General features: G+C 37.2%; 2 protein-coding genes and 2 long non-coding RNA genes across 4 annotated transcripts; 2 read left to right on the top strand and 2 right to left on the bottom strand.

The window, feature by feature from the left end:
* LOC107636163 (protein FAR-RED IMPAIRED RESPONSE 1-like) lies at nt 562-1,416 on the top strand. The gene is made up of 3 exons (XM_016339689.1): nt 562-720; nt 907-1,062; nt 1,138-1,416. Exons 1-3 carry the CDS (start codon nt 562-564, stop codon nt 1,414-1,416), a joined length of 594 nt encoding a protein of 197 aa, XP_016195175.1.
* Nucleotides 4,136-5,974, bottom strand: LOC107637635. Its single transcript, XR_001619435.2, has 7 exons — nt 5,873-5,974; nt 5,722-5,768; nt 5,403-5,577; nt 5,134-5,271; nt 4,910-5,034; nt 4,644-4,719; nt 4,136-4,552 (listed from the first exon to the last, which is right to left on the bottom strand). It is a non-coding gene; the product is annotated as an uncharacterized LOC107637635 (long non-coding RNA).
* On the bottom strand, nt 11,744-12,616 carry LOC110270547. The gene is made up of 2 exons (XR_002360179.1): nt 12,254-12,616; nt 11,744-11,838 (listed from the first exon to the last, which is right to left on the bottom strand). It is a non-coding gene; the product is annotated as an uncharacterized LOC110270547 (long non-coding RNA).
* Nucleotides 15,060-16,255, top strand: LOC110270546. Its single transcript, XM_021120152.1, has 2 exons — nt 15,060-15,535; nt 15,632-16,255. The coding sequence occupies exons 1-2, from the start codon at nt 15,394-15,396 to the stop codon at nt 16,063-16,065; spliced, it is 576 nt and encodes a 191-aa protein (XP_020975811.1). The 5' UTR covers nt 15,060-15,393; the 3' UTR covers nt 16,066-16,255.

The following is a 17,351-nucleotide window of genomic DNA, read 5'->3' as shown; positions in this document are numbered from 1 at the left end:
GTGTGCTTTTTTATTTGTTGATATGAATGATCAAGGTGAGGTAGTTGTTTGTATAGGGTGGGTTTTTCCGATGATGATGTAGTGAGTGTAAAGTATTCCTGGAAGCATTAAAATTGGATTAGAAGGTCTGTGTTTCCTATGTTAACATGTTACAATAAGTTGCTCTGTTAACAGGGTTGCATCAATTGGCCAGATTGTGACAGTGAGACTGGATATTATTGTTGCCTATGCAATTGTTGAAGTTCTTAGGAACCACAAGTGAGAGGATCCTCTAGAAGAAGCAGCAGCTGCCTATTAGGAAATAGATGAATAACATAAATCATGAGGCGATATCGACATCAACCAATCGTGAATCGGCGATGCCAGACCCAGAGAACGGGCTTTTGAATGAGGTATATAATAGGGTAGAACTTGCAGATTCGGATTATATTAGTTTTTTGTCATTCTGAAGATGAATAGTATAAGTTAATGTAAAATTCGGTGATCGTAGTATTGTTAATTGTTGTGCAGGAGATACTTTTTGACATGAGCATCTTAGGGGACGAAGCATGATTTCTGAATATGAAGCAGACAGATATAGAGCCTCAATCTGCTCAGGTACCAAGTCATGTCAGCGTTGAAGATGTGCTGAAGATGGAGTTCTTTACCCCTGGGGAAGCAAGAGAATTCTACACGAGTTATAGTAGGCTAAAAGGTTTTGCAATAAGGAAGAGTAAGAGGGTAAAAAATGCCAAAGGAGAGATTGTTAGTTATACTTTTGTTTGCAACAGACAAGGGTTTAGGCACAAGAAGTGGTTAGATAAGCTGGATAGAAAAAGATAGCACAAGCCTATAACGCGATGCGAGCGTGTAGCAGAGATGAGGATAAAGAAGAATCATACTAATGGAAAATGGTTTGTTTCACAGTTTGTGGATGATCATAACCACACCCTACTCTCTAAAAGGTTTATTGGATATCTGCCTTCACATAGGAATATGTCTGATGTAGAAATTGCTCAAATGAATAGCATGAGGCAAGTTGGGATAAGCATTCCAAAGATATACCAGTCATTTGCAATGCAGGTTGGGGGCTTTAACTTAGTAAGATTTACTAAGCAAGATATGCACAACGAGGTTTGAAAGCAACGTGTATTGCAGAACGGAGATGTAAATGCCGCACTGCGTTTTTTCAAACGCGCTGCCAAAAACGATGAGAAGTTATTTTGGAGGTATGAAGTAGCGGCTGGTTCTCGTATGTGTGACATTATATGGAGTGATGGTTGGAGCCAGGAAGATTATGAGGCGTTCGGTGGTGTCCTCGCCTTTGATGCGACGTATGGGAGGAACAAGTATAACCTTCCTGTCATTGTTTTGTCCGGGGTTAATCACCATAATCAGACATGCGTGTTTGCAGCAGCAATGGTTTCATGTGAGTAATAGGATTTGTACAAATGGGTGCTGAGATGGTTTATGGAATGCATACGGGGAAAGGCCCCGAAGGTAGTTATAGCTGATGGGGATCCTACTATGAGGCTAGCTATTATGCATGTTTTTCCAAATGCTCATCACAGACTTTACGCGTGGCACGTACTAAGGAATGCCACTGCTCATGTCTCACAACCACGTTTCACCCAATTATTCAAACAGTGCATGCTCGCTGACAAAGAGGTTGATGAATTTGAAATGTAGTGGGAGGCAATGGTTGATGAATGTGGTGTTCGAGAGGTTGAATGGGTGATGGACCTCTATAAAAAGAAGTTGTCATGGGCCACCGCATACATACGAGGCAGATTTTTTGCAGGTTTAAGGACAACCTCTCGGTGCAAGTCGTTGCATGCTAAGTTGGGTGGGTTTGTGGAGAGTAGATATGGAATATTGGACTTTGTTACAAATTTTCAAAGATGTGTTGATTTCCTTAAAGACAAGGAGGAGGAGCTTGACTTTCGTTCCTTTTATGGTACCCCGGTGCTTCAAACACAATTCCCAGAGATTGAGAGGTCAGCAGTAACCCTGTATACCCGTGAACTTTTTTATAGATTTTGAGAGTCCCTAGAGCGGGCCGTTAGATTTTACATTGTCGACTGCCAGGATTGTGAAAATGGATGTTGCTATGTGATACAGAAGTATCACCGACCGGAGTCAACCTGGCAAGTCTTGCACCAGCCGCACAATGGAACCTTTCAATGTAATTGCCGCAGGATGGAGTCATATGGGATCCCTTGTGTTCACATAATTGTAGTTCTGGTTGGTATTGATATCAGTTCTTTGCCAGAGACTCTGGTCCTCAAGAGGTGGTGCAAAAATGCCAAGAACAATTTGACTTCCGTTTGACAAGTTACTGAAACAGGTGATACTGCATCCCAGTACCGTAGCAAACTTGGTGCATTTGTGGACCAATGTAAGCGTTTTACCAAGGTGGCTTGTCTAAGGGACGAGGACTACAAGGCCTTTAGTGAAAAAATGGCACAGGATGCTGTCATGTTGGAGGTAGAGAATGGGTTGCGTGTGGCCCCAGATGTGAATCCACATCTTAACGGTGAGGGGGTGGTGGGATAAATGATCCGGTCCGCGTCCGGACAACAGGCACTGGCAGAGGAAACGTTTATCAGGTAACAAAGGGACCAAAGAAGAGAAAATACATCTCCTGCGGAAAACTGGGTCATCGCCGAACTCGCTGCCCCAATGCGCCTGCCCTGCGACAGGGATGTCGTGGATCGCTACCGTTCCCGAGGGTTGCCAGGCTCAACCTCAGGTTAGAACCATATGCTGTGTGTCGGTTATAATTCATGTGATTTTTAGGGTGGTCATGATATTTTTCAAACGTTGAATGATCAATGATAACCTAATTAGGACATGCCATATGTGAGTAGATCCCGAAACAAATAGCTGATAAAATGAAGTTGAACTTGATAAAATTGTTGAATTTAGGTAGATCTTCACAATTGTTCATTAAACAAATAGCATCATTATTTTATGAGGATGCAACATGTTAAACAGGGTAGAAGCATCATCAAAGTATAAATAGAACATGAGCCATTCACAAAGTAGGAGAAGCATAAATGTATAAATCTATGAATGTCAATATAGGCAATTCAAGCTCTTAGGGGGTAGAGGCATATGTTTTCTGTGAAATCAATTAATCATATTGGGAGGATTCATTAATATTAGGAGTGGTTTCTTTTGTCAGATCTGAATCCACAAAGAATTCAAATCCATTAGAATTTAAGTTGGAAACATTTTATTTACAACCCAACTTGCCTCTTTTTACTTTGTGCAGGCGACACCGTCACAGACAACTCGACAAAAGCACTCAACTTTTTTTGCCGCTGAACTTGCTACAGGTTATGTAAGTGCCAATATTGTCCCGTAACTATTTACTGACTTATGCTGCGCGTTTTGTTTAGATTTCCATCAGTAGGTTTGCTATTTGTGGGAAAGCACCCTAATCTTTACAAAATAAATGTAAATTGCAGCAAAAATTGCAGATGGGCGCAGGCACGAGGAAGAGGAAACTGAGGGTTGAACTTCCAAACACATTCCCGCAATTCATGTCATAAGAGGATAGCATAGATAGAAACACTTGTAACGGCTTTAATTATTCCTCTAAGTGTAGTAGATTATTTTTAAAGTTTACCTAGTGAGTGACAAGCCACCAACCATGTTGTGTAGTTGAAACTAGCGTAAGAACACTTTGTTTGACTATGTTGGGTTGTTATGAAATATCCTCTTCTAGTAACAACTTCGTTTTGTTACATTGGCTTCTTAGCGTCCTATAACCTGTGGACGAATTTACAGAATTTTTTTTAAAGCACCGTGTGTAATAATTAATATGTTGTCTTGTTAGGTGATGCATAGTTTGCTCCTGTAGGGCATCACATAACCAAGAAAGAAACGATGGAGTAGTGACAATATATCTTGACCAGTATATTGAGTATCAAATATATCCTAGGCAGTGCACAATCTCTTTGGTGCAAAACCGGATTAAAACACTCACCACACATGAAAATTTAAAAAAAAAAATCGTTATGAGAAATGAAAAGATGATCATGCAAGCTGACTAATACGGATTCATACAAAGGGAAACCATTTGCAACCAGACTTCCACCCGGATAATACAAGCTGAGTAGTTAGACATTAAAGTTTGGAATTAGCAATATACAACAGCAACAACTAACTTCAAAATATATGGACCTTGTTAACAGTTCCCACTTACATTCTTCAACAAGTCATCATGCAAGTTAACTATAACAGGTGCGTACATAGTCAAACCATTTGCAACCCAGGTGGGTGCATATACAATGTCGACCACCGAGATAATACAAGTAGAGTAAAAATACTAAAGTCTGGAATTAGCAATATTTAACAGCAACAAGTAATTTCAAAATATTTGGGCCTTGTAAATGGTTCCCAACTTCATTCATATATAAGCATGTAAATAGAGTAGTAATTAGGGAAGGAACGGGAGACTACGCCACACCGTCTCTGCCTTGAGGTCCACAAGAGCCTTAAGATCACTGTAGTCAGATGCGACAATTCTGGTTGCTGTTTTCATCCTCAATATGGCCTTATCACCCTGCGAAATATATATATATAAATAGTTTAGTGGTAATATCACCAAGGCCAACTTAATTTCCATAAACCTATAACGATGACGGTGTTCTTACCAGGTTTCCTAGGATAGCTGGGGAGAATCAGCCATTGTGAGACATCCACCAGATGCACTATATTCCATATTCATCTCTATCCAATGAAAATTATCACAGTAGTAAATGAGTGAGATAAAAGACATACAGTCTGCCACAATATTTAAAGTTATGTTCCCAACAGTTTGGTTTGTGGGGTGTGGTTTTGGATTGTATCAAGTATGAAAAAGTGTGTACAAACTAATTATGTGAGAGAAAAATTGCGGAGACATCATAAAATGACTTACGCGCCTAGCCTGCTAGGAAAGCTCATGGGGTATTCAATGCGTCCCCAGGTGTTTGGATCTGGCGAAACGTGTTTAATGTTGGGCAGATTCGGCTCAAGTTTGAAAATGTTCCCGAGGACAGCCATCTGCAGTTCCCATCACCATGGCAAGCATATAAAATTCAGAAGAAAGAGTTGCACGATAATTAAATGTACTGTGTACAAAATGCCTTGTGGGTTACGTACTATAAGGCGCATGTTGCGCTCACGCCTGGGAACAGACTCTATGCTTGTGCAAACATCAAGAGCATAAACAGAAGGTCTCTTTACATCCAACAATAGCATGTACCAAGTCTCAGGTGGCTCGCAAATGGGTACAAAGACCTGTTCAGGCGAGCAACAAAATACAACATCAGTTAAAATATATCCATATTTTCTGTGAATGCCGGATCTCTAATGAGTTAATGATAAACTTGGAGAAATTATGGAGAGACGATAACTTGAATATTTCTTACATGCTCAAGTTCTTAAGTTGGTGGCATCCAGCATCTCGCATAGCTCTCTATTACATGTTCCATCGGAGTTTGGAACAAGATCTCGGCGGCAAATGTTGACAGGAAGAACCAGCAACGGGGTACAAGGTTTGCCTTGGCTTGAAGAGAGGAAAGCATTGCAACAGTGTTGACGACCCTACATATTTCAAGTGTCTTAGCTTTGAATTGTGAAATCTTTCAATCAAATACTGTTGTTATTTAGGGGAGAGTATTAAGTCAAGTTCAAATGGCATTACATCAAAGTGGGGCATGCATTCGGGCTTAAGGGATAAGAACTTACCGCGAGGCAGGGTTAGCTCGTAATGCTTAAATAAGTTCTTCGTTTCCCTGGAAAGACAACAAACATGAATAGGGAGTTAGTTTGAATCCTGGAGATATATGATCAAACCCGAAACAACTGTTGAGTGTGTTCCAGATTTGCAGATTGTAACCTCATTTCTTCATTTTTGGCAAATATATACATCCCAAGAAGGCACTCGTCCCTAGTTAGACTCATATCGGCAGTGGGCCTGAACCACATGGCAAAATTCTGCGTTGGAAACATTTGAAGTGATTAGCATTGAAACTACACAGTGTATCTGTATAATAAAGAGTTTGAACCCAACAGTGAAATGCAATCATCCACAGGGTTAATCACATGGGTAATGTAACGTGACTTGCCTTAGGGATGTGGTAAACCGGGTTCTCCATGTTCGGCGCCGGAATGCGTCCCCGACCCCCCCTTCCAGCACGCCGAAACAGAGGTCGTCTCTGCGGCACCGAGTTGGATTGGGTCTTGGGAGGAGAGCCCATGGACGCATCGTCAAGCACGATTGCAGCCACCTCTGCGCTCGACAACCGCGGCATCTTCGAATGCCTTGGACCTAGCTCAGAAGAGGCATAGAGATCATAGAGCTGAGTTGTACTCTTGAAATCCCCTCCAACCTTTGTTCTCTGAAAAAAAAGATTAGTCAGTGTTCTGTTAGCAACCAGCGCCAAATGCAGATGCCGAACAGGCGAAATTTTTCATTGGGTTATGTACTTCAAGGCATCGTTGACGGATGAACACCGACTCGAGAGGTTCCGATTGGAAAGGCTTCCTGGGTTGGGGTATTGCAAAGGGGCTGATTTAGGCCGAATAACATTTGGCCCACGGTGCCAAAAAAAAAATAATGGTTGACACAAATTAATGAAAAATTTTGTTTTTTGCATTCAGCTATTTACTAAAGGCCCAACAGATACTTATCACTCTTATTTGCATTTGTAAGCGTGTTTTTAAATTCACATGTTATCCGCATTTATTTTTTCGAGACATGGTAACAACATTTAATAGTTATTAGCAGACTAAGAAAAAAATAAATAGTAAATAGTAATGGTAAATATCTACTAACATAAGAAAATAATGATAATCTCATAACATCGTTAATAATAATTATTTTGTCTAACTAAAGATTAACATTAAGTGGATATTGATTCATAATTATATATATATATATATCAATAATTGTCTTACTCATGAGATTTAACTAGTTAAGTTTCGAACGTTCTACCGATGTGATTTATTTTATGGTAATTTACGTCTATTTGTTTTTTTGGGTTATAATTTATGTCTATTTATATATACAAACAAAAAAATTGGCCATAGTTTTTCCTTTCCCAAAGAAAAGCCCAGATATATTTAGAGGCATCACATTAAAAATATGGTACATGGGTATTTCCCAAGTGAGCCAATGCACGTCTAGCTTAAGGGTTTTGATTTAATCAGAGCCATCAAGGGAATGGTCATCAAAATTAGGCCAAGTCAAAATTCAAATCATGGACATAAAAGGAAAGGGGGTATGGGGAATATATGTTACAGTGCGGACTATTAAATTAGAAAGGCGGCTTGGGTTTTTTTTTTTTTTTTGGTTTGCCTTCTTTGGGGTAGTCAAGCATGTGTGGCAGTTACAATGGGGTAACTTGCCTTTAAAGGATTTTTCATTGGATTTGAGGTTTACACCCCTCGCGCACAATACCATCGTAGTGCTCATGGGCACAGGTTTGATACGTCACCACACAAAGCTGCGTATACCTGGGCAAGGGATCATGTTTCAGTCGCCGGTGAACTTGTTATCTGTGATCAACGCCATAACCTCAAAAAATTTTTTATCTAGGAATACAGATAAATATATTTATGCTTAGCTAAACATTATTCAAAAAGTTCACCTATACAGTAGCATTGCATGGTGTTAGTGGATCATCCTTGGACTCGTTCAACGTTTTCGGAACCCCACGCGACCAATTAAGGCTTGTTGGTGCTTCGGTCGGGATTAGTGTTGCATCGGTGGAGATAACGGGTGTTGAAGAAAGATAGTCAAACAGCATGAGGTCATCCTCTGAACCCGAAGAATCCGGGACAACAACGTCCAAGCTCAAGTTTGTGATGGGGTCACCTAAGATTCCCTTACCTTTTTGTGAACTGGTTAGCTGATGGGTGAACATCTGACCAGGTGCTCCAATGTTGCTATTGTTCAAAACAACCGCATCAGCGGTGGCAACACATCGAGGAGTGTTTGGCGGCTGCGCTATTTTCTTGTCCATGGCTTCATCCTGGACTTGAACCTTAGGAGTAGGTATCATCTGAAACGTCTCCTCCTTCTTACATAAAATGGGTAGCATCATCTTGATATACACAATGAAAGCCTCCGTTCGGGTGGCCCGAACATCAAGCATTGCAACCGACTGCTCAATGGCCATCAAACGTGCTTCAATGCTCTGAAACGGTAACAGCTCAAAAGTTCATGTCTTCATTTTATTAATTTAGATCAAAATAAAATCGTTTCTTTTCGGGCAACAAAAGTTTCGGATCAAGGACTTATACGCAGAAGGCGGAATGAACTCTTCAACTAGAATGCCAGACTGCGACGCCACATTAAGGAGGGGCTACAGAAACAAAGGCCACGCATGAGCACTGGTTATGATTGCTCATGGTCACAACACTGTTGGTAGTGATAGACATAGTTCAAAATACAAACTTACCACGTCCATGGTTAGGTCAAGCTTCAAGGCGTTCGTGTCATGGTCATCATTTTTCCGGTTGGCTTCGTCCATGTTGTCAGGAGGTTGAAGCCTGAATCCATACATATGCAACGATCAGTTCCATCACCGAATTAGGCAAGTAAATTAAAAATATGAAACTCGCATCGGTGGATGTTTTCGCCACCCTTTTTTTTAGGCAAGGTTATCAATGTTACAGAGGTTACTTCTCTGATGTTAGGCAGGGCTGCTCTGGATCGTTCCCGGTAGAGTCCGATGCTTCCATTTGTGTTGCTGGACGTTCTACTACAGAGGACGATGTACAATAAAAATAGAAAGATATTTGGAAAGGAAGCCTTTCCGGCAGAATAGGGATCCTTTTTTCACTTAATTTCATTGCTTTTATAGTGACATATGGCTCATCTAATGTGACTGATACTTTGGGTAATCATGATGATTTGCTGCCTTGGTAATCCACTGCAGGAGCATTAAATGCTTCTGGCTTAATGTGCCAAGGGTTTGAAACTAAATTTTGACAATGTTTGAGCAGATCCTTGCATTGCCAGACTATATGACCAAACATCTGTATGACATGCCTCTTTATAGACCCTAATGGCCGTGAAACACCATTAGATCATGTACGTTAAAGCTAAGTATTTTACCATGGATAACAAGAAATAGTGGCAACAATAGCAAGAAGAAATATTTTAGATTAGATAATAACAAAAAAATTTTGTTTCAAGTTATCTTAGATAATATCATAAAAATTCTATCTCATGTTATCTGTAGTACTAATGTGAGCACTATTTTTGGCCTACAAATAGATGGAATACATAACTAAATTTAAACATATATAGACTCCAAATAAATTAGTGCAAAACTTTTGTGGCTTAGTAAGCTAGGGGGTCATCTAAAGTGAGAGTGTTTACATGGGGTCATCTAAATTGAGTGTCTACAGTTGATCATTGTTGAAGGCTCAAAATTTTTTTACACCTATAGCTTTATTTTGACAAAGTTTACTAATCGAGCTCTTCTTTAGCATATTCAAATAGACTTCTTTGGACGACTATGTACGATTCATCATACTTATAAAGTTCTCTTATATTCACGGAACATAAACTTTAAATTTTGTCTTTAAACACTTCCAACAGGTAATGAAAATAATCTGTGATATGTTTTAAATATAATGTTAAATTTAGTTTTAATTTATGTATATGGATGTTTCTAGCATAGGAATAAAATTTTTAAATTTTACCAAAAGAATTTTTTGTAAGAATAGACAATTTGGATGAGTTAAATTTAAAATTTTAAAATCACATTTTTATGGATACAATTTTTTAAAAAATAATTAAATTTTTTAAATAAACTAGTTGAATATTGTACTGTTAATATATTTTGTATTTAATTTGGCCCCTCTCCAATAAAATTTCTTGATCCGCCACGGGCTTCAATAGCAATTATCTTTACTTACTTAACAAATAGAATTTCTACTGACAATTTTTTTAAGCATAATAGGTCAATAACAATCACCTCTATTAATTTTAAAAATAGAAAATTCAGAACTCTGTTACGCTACAGAATAATAATCATGAAAATAATCATCTACATAAAAATTAGAATAGCCATCTGTATATGTACTAAAATTACCATCTTAAATTGACCATTAAAATAGAAGAACGAAAAAAAGAATAAACAGAAGAAACAACTATTGTGGTGAAAGATAGTTGTGCAAACTAGCCATGACGAAAGCGGCATTGTTGTGATGCATGGTGCTCAAATCATTGAAGAAGCTAACCATGCTTAGATCCGAAGAAGAAGAAGAGAATGGTGGTTTTCATTAGTGAGAAGAGGTTTGAAGGAATGGGAGAAAGCAAAGCCAGTTTGCATGTGAGGCGCGAAAACAGCGGCAACATCGTTAGGCTGAGCATCGGAGGCCGAGGCGCATCGGACTGACCGGCAGAGGTGATGACGAGGGAGGTTCATTTTGTAGTGCTTGAACAGCACCTCGGCTGTGCTGCGAGAAACAGCGGTGTACAGAGGAGTCCGGTCAGTAACTGGGTTATGATAGTCAGCCTGCCATAATACATGAAACCAACTAAGAGACTTGGTAAATCTCTTTACCTCAGCTCGTCGTTATTCCCGAAAATATATGTTGCTAAGCGACATTCATCCATTCACAGGCCCATGTCAACTGTTGGCCTAAACCACATGTTGTATTGCTGGAAGAAAAAATTAGGTTATCCGGTTAGTCTGCCGAAGACATGAATTTTATATCGAAACTGAAACGAGAAGGATAACAACTTGCTTGTGGTATGCGGTACACTGCTGACTCCTGGGTCGCTGCAGGGACATGTCCCCGACCACCTCGAGGTGATCTTTGGATGAACGGACGCCTAGATTTAGGTGTCTTGCAGTGCCCCACTAGCATGTCCAATGTTGGAGGTGACGACGAAGTTATCCCAGCAATTTTGATGCCACCAAACCTTGGAATCTGAGGAGATCGTGAAGAGGGCGGAGTTGGGGTGTACGGATCATACATGAGGGACGTCGAATCAGGTAAGCTTCCCCGAACTCGTAACTACAGAAGCAAAGGAAATATGCTCATAATGTGATTTTCAACAAGTGATGACAAGCCAACGATAACTGAAAAAATATTACGATATAATCACAATGCTTTTTTCATCGTAATTTATAACTAAAAAATCACAACTTATCAACAACAAAATATAAAAAACAGCATAGGTATGAGCAAGTTTATAGTGTCTTGGATCTTAAGCATACCTGAGAGTGTCAGGGTATTTATCTAGGGTTAGAGTAATACCACTATTGATGGTAAATAACCGCCGATTTATCTAGGGTTGTGGAGATTTCTCTTTCAGAGGTGGGAAGAGACATTCGGGGTTATTTATAACCATAGGTGTTTAAATTGGACCGAATTGAATGATTCAACCAAAAAATCGATGAATCGGACCCACTAGCAGTCCGGGCTGATAGTTGATTCGTACAAAGAGAAGAACTGAAACGAACCGGTTAAACACAGTGTGAACCGATAAAAACCGATTAAACTCGTTAAGAATCGGTTCAACCGAACCAGTTCCAATCTAAAATTTCCAAAAATTTCATGGCCTGGTTCAAACCCCTGTATTGAAAAAAACAAGAGTCCTTAAGTTCTGTAAAAAACAATAAAAATAAAGAAAAATGAAAAAAAATTGAAAAAAATAGAAAATAAAGATAATCCCAAATTACATTCAAAAGCAGCCAAACATAATAACATATACATAATCTATAAATAACCAAACATAATTCATCATATCAAAGAAACGTAATTCTCAATAATTCTCAAGCCTTCTTCATCTTGTAATAGTTGTAATGGTAGTGATGTAGATTCCAATTTACTTGAATCCTACAGACATAAATTACAGAAATCACAAACATAAGTCATGCAAATCAGAATCAGAATAAAAAACATAAATCATAATTAACCTAAATCAAAGAAATTATAACACAATCACATAAATTATGTAAATCAGAATCAAAATAAAAAATTGTAACATAAACACATAAAATTACATAAATCACATAATTAACAAAGCATCACATAAATCAAAAAAATCAAAATCAGAATAAAAAACATAAATTATAGTTAACCTAACTCAAATCAAAGTAAAAAAAAGTAATATTTCTGATGCTTCAAACCACAAACTAAAAATCAATATCAGAATCATAAACTAAAAATTTCTGATGCTTCAAAACAAAATCAGAATCACAAATGCTTCAAATCAAAGTAAAAAAACAAATTCAGAGTTCATAAAAGCTACCTATCAGAAGGAAGAAAAGAGGGTCGGAGATCGGTGAAGATCGGCGACGGCTGAGAAGCGGCGTAGAGGCTCGGACACTCTAACGGCGAAGACGACGAAGACTGAGAAGTGGCGCAGAGGCTTGGATGCTCTGATGGCAAAGACGGCGACGACTCACTGCTTTTGTGACGTCGAGATTGAGAGGGGAGGATCTGAGCGTTGTCGGTGAGGGGCTCAGCGGTAGGAGGTGGTGGTGGCAGGTCGGCAGTGATGATTTCGTGAGAGGAAATTGTTTGAGAGAGATAGAGTCGAAGAGAGGAGAGGAGAGGAGCAAAGGACAGAAGAGAGGAGCGTAATGCAGTGTGAGTGATGGCTAGGGTTTGCTTCAACTCTCATATCTTATATACATATAATATGGGCATTTTAGTATTTTCACATAAACGGGTATTAAACGGATCCCCACGGGGTGGGTACTACTATCCCCGTCCCCGCCCCATATAATAAACGAGTCCCCGCCCCCCGTCCCTGCGGGTTCAAAAAGCCCCCCATATCTTCCCCTCCTTCCGTGCTATATCAACACTAAAAAATAACTAGATTTATTTTATTTAATATGTAATAATTGTTAAACATAATTTCAATTATTAAAATTAATTAACAAAACCTAAATAAATTGAGTGTGGATTATTCTAAGCTAATAATTTTCTGGTACACTATACTTACAAAATTTCTGAAAACCCAAAAATCCTAAGGATCATTACCAACATATGGAAACATAATTTTTACATGAGTCCTTCACACCTCTTCGTATGCATCACACGGAGCAAATTTCTATCAAACCCACTCCAACCTACTATTGCAGCGCATTAATGCTACGATTTGCCCCTTCAAGAGGGGCTTGGTGAATGTCATTCCTTCACCAAATGGAGTGAGACAATGGCGTAACGAGGTTTTACTTTAGGAAATACCAACTGTCAAGACTTTATCATTGCCACTGTCACGGGACGCATTCAGCTGACAGGTTAGGCTAGGCTACGACATGATGCTGGTGCTAATCATTCAGGTGCATTAATTACACATATTCTACCACTCAAGCTACAAACCATCCTCTTTAAGCATCATTCTTGGGCGAACTTGAACAAACACTTCAGTTTCATACTAAAATCATGAGCATCTCACTAACAGTCATTTTAATTACTCTCAAAGGGCCACCATCTCACTAACTTGCGAGTATTTTATTTATTTTTTATAATCTAATTTTATTTACTTCATTTAGAGTTTAAAATTCGTTAAAATTCGTGAATTGAGATTTAGATTATTTTATATAAAATAAATGAGTTGATATGTAACATTGAGGAGCGAAATATTTCTTTTTTTTCAACTGTTTATTATATTTGAATTGAATTTTTCTTACTTGACACTTTTAGAAATTAGTTTTAAAGGCATATAATTTTATTTCATAGTAAAATAAGATAATATGAAAATTCGAAATATTTTTTTTTATTATTTATTATATTTGAATTTAATTTTTCCTACTTGACACTTTTACAAATTAGTTTTAAAGGCATATAATTTTATTTCATAGTAAAATAAGATAATATGAAAATTATATGTAGTCTTTACAAGTATTTTGAACAACACAAAATAAAGAATTAAAAGCCTAGTAATCAATAAAATTAGTGGCATAGCAGTCACAGATATGAAAATACTAATAAATGCATAATCAATGAAAGAAATAGACAAAATTTAAATATAATAAAATAAGTAATGCTATTTTTCTCGGGGCAAATAATGACAAAATTGTTGCTGGAAATAGACCTCATGCACACTATATTACATAAGTATGGAATAACATATTAAGTAATTAAGTTTAAGAATATTACGAATGATTTTTATTGTTTTATGTGTTAATGTTGTCTTGTTATGTAATTTAGTTTTATTAAAAAAAAAATTTTGTTCTATCCAACAAAATTTAGAAGTATTGTTTATACATACTTTTTTAAAAAAAAATTCTAAATACTAAATAATTTTTTATTGAAGAAATCTAACAAGTTAACAAATAAAAATATTATTCTCTAAAATGTCAATTCAAACTAAGTCTATAATAATTCTGATTAACAATAAATTTAATGTGACATACGCATAATTTACATAAATGAGTTGTGTCATTTATTCATCTAATTGATTCGATTTAATTATTTTTTTACGACAAATTCATTGACATATATTATATCCAATTATGTTATACTATAATATCTAGGCATGGAACTTAGTAGTTGAGACAATTAGGACATTATAAATTATTTTAATGTTAGCAGCTCCAATGTCTATAATGGATCAGGCATATTAGATGTGTATTTGGATTATTATTTACAAATAAGACTTTTTATATAATTGATTTTACAAACTCAAATTTAATAAAAAGTGAATCAGTGTTAAAGTAATTTATGTTTCATAATCGGTATAAAAATAAATTATAATAAAATAAATGTTGTTCGAATTTCATTAATTACGGGAACATTTAAAAAAAAACCTCTAATTTTTTATTTATGGTGAATGAGAGTTTAAATCCGACCTCATGTACGCGTTTAAAGAAAAATAATTAACTAGACAAAAAAAAAAAAACTATGCCGTTCAAATAAATTAATTGTGTTTTTTATTCTTTTAACACATTTGCCAAAAACGTCCTGATTCTACTTTTTTCAAACAATTACTCATCATTCAACTAACCTTTTTTAAAACCTAAAAAATAACTTTAAATTAAATAAAATCTAAATTCACTCAACTCTAGAATCTTCCTGTGAAAGTCTCTTCACATCATGGCCTGAGCCTCAATAAATCTATCTGTCAGAACCATCTTCACATCTCTCACATACTCACCTGAATAACAACAAACCACTCCATGCCCTTGTTGATTTAGACCAATCTCCTCCTAAACAACATCAGAACAACCAACCTGCTCGAAATCTGGAACGTAAAACACCTTGCCGAACCGCCAACAACGATGGAGGCCGAATTGAGAAAATTCACTTACTTCGTCATCACCAAATGAAGGAACATGGGACTCTTCACTTCCTTCGACGAGGCCAGTGCTTAGTTCATCGACTATCCAAACGCCGAATACTAGGCCTTCAACTGCCAGGCTCTAGCCCCTTGGTTCTTACATGGCGCGATTAAAGGCAATCGAGAAAGAGAAGGAGGCGCTTGATGAGATGACGCAGCTAATGGGCCAACCGGATGACTTGCCACCAAAATGCCCTCCGACCGTCGTCACCGAAAACGGCCGTCAGGCCCCTCTTTGTCGGTGTAAGTCTTTCTTCACCTCAATACATACCACAGTCTGCTAAATTTACACCCTTTTCCAAGACATGCCTAACGCCTAACTTTTCAACTTTCACACAGGGATTAACTGCATCCCACCTAGCGAGGTTGCTTCCGGTGCCTATGCCGTCAACCTTAGCATGGAAGAATTTCTCCAGAAGGTTTGCTATGGCGCCTCCTTGCCACCACCTTCCTACTTTCGTACTGAGCTGGGTGTTCGTGACACAGGAGTCGTGTATGCTTTCTCAGTCGTTCTCCCTGGGAACCCGTTGGGAGCCGACATCCACGTTAAGGGAAGGTACAGTCCTCTCGAGATAGATGCTAAGGAAGATGTTGCTTACAACATGCTTCAAAAAGTCCTCCACACCACGGATCAAGAAATACGGGACTTCAACTACTTGAAAGCAAAGATGCTTGAGAGGGCCAACAATGCACTTTCTGAAGAGGTTCAACGCCTCGAGGAGAAGTGTCGTCTCCACGGCTACGACAGCAGTTTGGACAATGTATCGCCATAGCACTCTTCCAACCTTTTATCCAATCCAGCTACATTCCACAGATCAATCGTCACATCATTAGGAGGGCTTTTAATTAGTAACGTTACCGGAAATATATTTCTATACTGCATGCTGATGTCGGTAATTGTTATGCTAAGCTTCCATGATCAATCCAACTTTTGTAATCCACTTTATTATGAATGAACTCTATTCTGATCCAAACACTAATTTACTCAACACTCAAAATCAAGTTATAAAAATTCCACCCCACATGATACACCGATAATGACCCACGCCTAATTTTATGTCTCAATACGCCACACAACCACAAACTTTTATTTATAGTTCCAACTTTTAACACCTTCTGTTTTTGGCTATCACCTGTAATTTTGACCACTAAATCTCAGGTTATCTTTTACTATAATTTTACAACTATTTTTATTGTGAAATTGGCACAACCCCAAACCACGAATCAAAAACTTTGAGGTAAAAAATTAACACAATAATGTTTATTCATTTATTTGAAAAATACCACTTTACATTTTCTCAAATTATCTTAAAGTTCAATTAACAACGAAAAAGTCACAACAGGAATTCAAAAAGAACCAATTTGTTAAATTTTTTCTTTTTTTCGAAACAATTACTATAAAAGACTGTTAACAAGATTTAGTTATTAACGATTAAATCTTTTTATAGTATTTATAATAATTAAGAAAAATAAAGATAATTAAAGATATATTTATCTTTTTATAAAAAAAATTACTTTTTTCTAAAATATTATAAAAAAAATTTGTCTTTATTAATAATTTTGATATTAATTAAATATCCTTTTTAACAATTAAATCGTTTTTAACGCTCTTTTTAAAATTTTTTTGGTCATACATCAAACTCTACTTAAATATATTCACCCACAATAACAGAAACAATATTCTTTAGTTGTGTTTTTCTATATGTACTTACTCTTCTTTAATTAGTATTTTAAATAAATTCTCAGTTCACCTCCATTAACTCCAAAAAAAGAAAAATTTATAACCACCTAATCCAAACTGATTCATTTAAAAAAAAAATACACAGCTTAAGCCAAAATTTAGACGAACTAAATTTCAATTATGGACATAAGTATTGTTTTTCATTTTCATTCATATAGATAAAATTTTTTCCCATACTCATGGACATAATTAATTAGTCCATTTTCCATGGTTTCAACCCAAAATTTTACGGATGGCTCATTGAGTTGGCTTGGCTACCGCTCTCTTCATTCAACTCCGCTCGAAGCCATTGTGCTGTGCCCCTTCTTTCTTCGATGT

This window comes from Arachis ipaensis, chromosome B04 (assembly GCF_000816755.2).
Source record: "Arachis ipaensis cultivar K30076 chromosome B04, Araip1.1, whole genome shotgun sequence".
Classification (NCBI taxonomy): domain Eukaryota; kingdom Viridiplantae; phylum Streptophyta; class Magnoliopsida; order Fabales; family Fabaceae; genus Arachis; species Arachis ipaensis.
Note: the sequence above shows the minus strand (reverse complement) of the source record. Positions and strands in the feature narration are given on the sequence as shown.

Coding starts and splice junctions, on each gene's coding strand:
- LOC107636163 (XM_016339689.1), top strand. CDS start 562: ATGAAGCAGACAGATATAGAGCCTCAATCTGCTCAGGTACCAAGTCAT. Junction 721..906: donor CAATAAGGAAGAGTAAGAGG/GTAAAAAATGCC, acceptor TTTGTTTCACAG/TTTGTGGATGATCATAACCA. Junction 1,063..1,137: donor ACCAGTCATTTGCAATGCAG/GTTGGGGGCTTT, acceptor CGTGTATTGCAG/AACGGAGATGTAAATGCCGC.
- LOC110270546 (XM_021120152.1), top strand. CDS start 15,394: ATGGCGCGATTAAAGGCAATCGAGAAAGAGAAGGAGGCGCTTGATGAG. Junction 15,536..15,631: donor TCAGGCCCCTCTTTGTCGGT/GTAAGTCTTTCT, acceptor ACTTTCACACAG/GGATTAACTGCATCCCACCT.